The sequence below is a fragment of the Galeopterus variegatus genome, unplaced genomic scaffold (genome assembly GCF_000696425.1).
Source record: "Galeopterus variegatus unplaced genomic scaffold, G_variegatus-3.0.2 Scaffold16121, whole genome shotgun sequence".
In the NCBI taxonomy this organism is placed as follows: Eukaryota; Metazoa; Chordata; class Mammalia; order Dermoptera; family Cynocephalidae; genus Galeopterus; species Galeopterus variegatus.
In genome coordinates this window covers 17,036-22,417 of record NW_007742232.1, presented here as the reverse complement: position 1 = coordinate 22,417, position 5,382 = coordinate 17,036, and the positions used below count along the sequence as shown (strand labels likewise).

General features: G+C 38.5%; 1 protein-coding gene across 1 annotated transcript in view; it reads left to right on the top strand.

Annotated features, from left to right (window-relative positions):
* Positions 1-7: 7 nt before the first annotated feature.
* DRAM1 (DNA-damage regulated autophagy modulator 1) overlaps positions 8-5,382 on the top strand; it is a gene marked incomplete at both ends in the record, with an annotated part of 20,658 nt that continues 15,283 nt past the window's right edge. The window contains 2 exons of the mRNA XM_008564013.1: positions 8-44; positions 3,596-3,738. Coding sequence (XP_008562235.1) covers positions 8-44; positions 3,596-3,738 — 180 coding nt within the window. The remainder of the gene's footprint in view (positions 45-3,595; positions 3,739-5,382) is intronic.

Sequence of the window (5,382 nt, the reverse complement as noted above, 5' to 3'; positions counted from 1 at the left end):
GAGTGGTATATTTGGATTTATGATAAACTTCTCTGCATTTCTTGGTAAGTGTACAATAATTGCTACAAATCAATGAAAAATTCACAATCTCAAGTGAAGTCAAATGTGTTATTTACAGTGTGTGTATAATTTTTTAAAAGTACAAACTTTGCAGCTAGCATTTTGTCCTACTTTGAGAAACCTAAGTGACCAGAAATTTGCTACAAATCAATGAAAAATTCACAATCTCAAGTGAAGTCAAATGTGTTATTTACAGTTGTGTATAATTTTTTGAAAGTACAAACTTTGCAGCTAGCATTTTGTCCTACTTTGAGAAACCTAAGTGACCAGAAATTCAAAATTATTTGTGGCTTCATTATAGAACTGTTCTTCACTTTATCTGGTGATTTGAGAGAAGATGTATGTGGTTTTCTGTTTTTACTTGTTTCCTTGGCCTACAGAGGATTGCTGTAGGTGGTGGTTTTAAATACCAGATTTCTGAAATGGGCTTTAAATGTACAGTAATATGTAAGCCAAAGACACTCAACATGTAAGCTAATGTTTCTCAAAGTATATTCTGAAGGCAACTTACATGAAAATCATCTGGGGTACAGTCTAAAATGCATGTTCCTGGGCCACATTACAGAACCTTTGGGAGTGGGGCTCAAGAATATGCTTTGTAAACAAGCACTTCAGGGCACCTGGATGTTCACTAAAGTTTGAGAACCACTGAAAAGGCATTATCTTACCTGCTAGGGAAAGGTGAAGCAAGGATAGTTTGTCTCCAGTTCAGGTGTGCTTTTTCTTTTCAGTTTCTCAAATGTACCTGAAATGCAGTTGATAGGATCACAACCCTGTCGTGAGCCAATTAACATAATGTACATTAATTACAACTATTTTACAGTTAATGTAAAATTCAGTCTACTGTGGGGTGAGCTGAGTATATAGATGTAAGATGTAGTGCTCTCTTAGTCTTTCCATAATCCCCCACCCCATGGAACAATCAAGTGTTTGCCAAGGGTCTACCATGTAACCAGCTCTTTCTGTCCCTCCCTACTGGTGCAGAGTGGGAAGGGACAGAGGTGCTGGAGACCCTACTTAGTGACTTGGCATCTTTGGAATTTGCTCATCTACTTGGTAGAAAGTTTCACCTTGTCACCTATTTGTGGTCCTCTCCTCCTAAATTTTTAGAAGTGAGCAGAGGAAGTAGAAATATGGGGTCAATCAATCTTAGTTCCCTCTTATGCATCCTTGTTGAGAGTCCAGACTTAGAAGACAGATTATTTTATCATGAGCAAGCGATAAGTATGGCTTTTTGCTTCTAGGCAGAATCTGACATAAATATGTTCTTTTAAAATAGTCTATGGTAAATGTTAGTTTTTAGCTTGCTTTTTAAAATTGAGCAAACTATTATCGCCATTACACTATGTCAATTCTACAAATCTCCCTTATCCTTTAAAAACATGTGTGATATCCATTCAATGGATATCTTAAATTTTATTTAATCATTCTCCTATTTAAACATTTTGGCTATTTTTGATATATATATCAAAAGTATATATATATACTTTTTTTAATCATTGTACAATGTAAACATTTTTTGTGGCCCTTTACCAATTTCTCCCTAACACCCCCATCGCTCCCCCTTTCCCACCTCTGATGTCCTTAGTTCTGTTCTCTCCTTTTGAGAGTTCAAGGAATTATTGTGATGGTTGTTTCTTCCTTTTTTTTTTAGCTCCTACTTATGCATGAGGACATGCAGTATTTCTCTTTCTGTACCTGGCTTATTTCACTTAACATAACTTTCTCTAATTTCATCTATGTTACTGTAATCATATTTTGAAATTACAATGTTGAAGTGAACATCCTTTTAAACATGTCTTTGCAGATTTATGTGATTTTTTTTCTATAAGATAAATTATCTGAGTTAAAGGGAGTATGTATCTAAAATTATGATAGCTATCCATTTGTTCAACAGTCATTTACTAAGTAGTTACTAAGTGACAGGTTTTGTGCTTATGCTTAGTGCTGAGGTCACAAGATCAAACATAACAGAGAAGGCCCTGCTGTCATGGAGATTATAGTTTATTGCCAAATTATTCTCCTAAATAAATGGTATTTAGTTAATTGACTAGCTATTTGGAAAAAACATACCAAACATGAAAACCAATTGCCATTAAAGGACTAAACGTGAAAATAATTATAAGAGAATCAAATTACAGGAGAATGTTATAAAAACCTTGAAATAGAAGAGCTTACCTAAGCTTACACAAAACCCAGAATGAAATACTTGTAGGGAAGAATTGACAGGTGTGAATAGGTAAAAAATTAAAACTTCTAAATGATGAAAAATACAAGAAACAAAGTTAAAAGGCAAACAATAGACCAGAAGAAAATTTGTAATATTTGTAGCAGACAATAGACTGATGGACATAATGTGTAAAATGTAACTACAAATTAGAAATGAGTAGACAAACCCAAGAGAAAAATAAGAAAAAGATTATAAACATGCAGTTCTCAGAAGAAATGCAAATGACTAGCAGACATACTAAAAGTTGCTGAGCCTCACTAATGATCAGGGAAATGCATATTAAACCAACAGGTTGCCATTTTTCATTCATTAGATTGACAATTACAAAGGCAAGTGCATACAGAATTGCTCTCAAACTCTGCTGGTAGGAGTATAAATTGTTACAGAATTTAAGCAATTTGGAGATGTTTCTCAACATTTTGATAGTGCACGTTTTTTGACCCAGTAATACTACTTCTAGGACTTAGTCTTTCAGAAGCACCTGAAGGTGTGCCCAAAGATTTATATACAAGGATGTTCATTCAGCATTGTTTGTAACAGGAAAAACGTGGAAGCAACATAGAAATCCATCCTTAGGAAAGTGATAAAATAGATATAGTATCTCATACGACAGACCATGATGAGACCCTTATAAACTATGAGGTAGATCTATTTGCACTGACATGGAAAGATGTCCATGGCAACATTGTTAAGTGAAAAAAGCAAGTGACAGAACAGTACACGTACTGTAATAACTTTTACGTGAAAAGGATAGCAGACAAGATTGTGTGTGTGTGTGTGTGTGTGTGTGTGTGTGTGTTCATCACGCTGGGGAAGGAGTGAGATGGGGTGGGGAAGGAGGGGGTGAGTGAACGGGGAGACTCTTGCAATCAGGACATTTAAAAAAATTAATACAGAGGAAGAGAACATACCTAGGCATACAAAGTGGAGTAGGGAAAGGGAGACGGGGAGGGAGGTAGAGGATAATTGGGGGGATAATTGGTTGGGGGACATGGGGTATAATCACAGTTTGTCGTAATGGGCATGTTGCCAGTATGGATCTGGCCATCACATCTTAGGCACAAGTGGTGACAATTTGCTTTGTACCCCATGAATATTCATAACCAATAAAAAAAATTGATACAAATCTGTTCCTTTGCTTCTCATGCTAAAAAAATCAAATAAAGAAAATTCATCAAAGTGCCTTTCTTTTTCAGGTGCAGCCACGATGTACACAAGCAAAAAATTGATACAAAACTGTTCCTTTGCTTTTCATGCTAAAAAATTCAAATAAAGAAAATTCATCAAAGTGCCTTTCTTTTTCAGGTGCAGCCACGATGTACACAAGATATAAAATAGTACAGAAGCAAAATCAAACCTGCTGTTTCAGCACTCCTGTTTTTAACTTGGTGTCGTTAGTTCTTGGATTGGTGGGATGTATTGGAATGGGCATTGTAGCCAATTTTCAGGTATGGCCTGAGGCTTTTTCAGTTATTGGGGATGATGGGGTGCATGCGTCTTAGGAGAGAAACAGGAACTCAAGAAGCACGCTTGGGCCAGTACAGCTATTAAATGGTGGATGAGCTTACAGAAATTGGGTTAATTTGCTTTTTAGAAACAAAACTTTAGCATTTGAAAGTCATTCTTGCCCAGTGCTCAGGAGAGATGCGCTGCATGTTTGCATGATTGTGAGAGAGTGTGTGCTTCAGATGATGCTCTGGGCTCTGCATTGCTCCATGTTCTCAATGACAAGGCTTGATGTGTTGGGAGAGCTCCTTCAGCCATCGTAATGATTTCACTAAGATTGCCAATATTTGTGTGTGTTTACTGATTCTACCATTTGAACCTGTGGTTGTTCAAAGAGCAGCACCTGATCTCTTCGTTTTGCAGATGAGAATGTAGGTTCATGGAGGTGAAATAATTTGCTTGGGATTATTCAGCTAATTAGTTGCAGAGCCAAAATATGGCCCCACTGGAACAAATTAACTTATATGGTGACCAATGCGGAGTTTGCTCGATATATTCCTACTGTGTCAGTGTTTGAAAAATCATCATTATTCTAACTTGTGGATTCCTGTTCATCCCAAGGTCTCTTTTAGGAAGGCATGGGACCTATTTATCTATGGAGACAATATTTAATATTTTAAAAATATTTGTTGAATTTTAAATTAATACTAATTATAATAACGCCCACATCTGAGGGTGGTTGCAAGGATTCAGTGAGATAATAACGGTAACCAGCCGTCTGGACTTGGTAGCTGTCGTGGTCATTATCAGTTCCTCATTATAGGCTAACACTCCAGTGGTCTTGCTTCATCACACACTGGCTCTGTGTGAGAGCAGAACAGAGTTACTCTGGAAGGACTTTTGGTCCTGCCCCAGCATAGTACTTTATTTTTCTTCCCACCAGAGGTGGGATGATCCTATGCAAGGTTTATTTTCATAAAAAGGCAGCAGCTTTTACTGCTAGTGGGCTGCTCAAGTGCATGTCTGGGCAGCAAATAACCTAAGGCCTCTGCTGCATGACCTTCTTCCCACCTATTCTCTCTCTCTCTTTTTTTTTTTAAATGATGACTGGTAAGGGGATCTTAACCCTTGACTTGGTGTTGTCAGCACCACGCTCTCCCAAGTGAGTGAACTGGCCATCCCTATATAGGGATCCGAACCTGTGGCCTTGGTGTTATCAGCAGCACAGGCCGGCCCCTCTTTCCGCCTATTCTCTCATGTCCAGCCCTGCACGAGGTCAGACCGCCGTCAGAGAGTCCTCTGTCCGACCCGCACCACATGGGCCTCAAAGAATCACCTCTTCTACTCTGCTCATGGGGGACGCCATCTGCCGATGGGGGTTGGGGGTCATTACAATCAAGTGCCCCAGGAAACTCAGTGCTGTGCGTACCAAGGCGTGAGGGTGAAGGTGCCCTTCCTTATATTACACAATGTCTTCAGGATGACCCATAGGCCAGGAATAGGCTTTCAGGTCTCAGAGCCACCAGTTTTAGTTTGGGAATTTACACATCCTATGGTTATTCATGTTTTCTTGTCAACAGTGGAAACTAAAAAGGTAAGAGCCCAATTCCCAGCCCCCTGAAGCAAGCGTACAGGGCTTCCTGGAG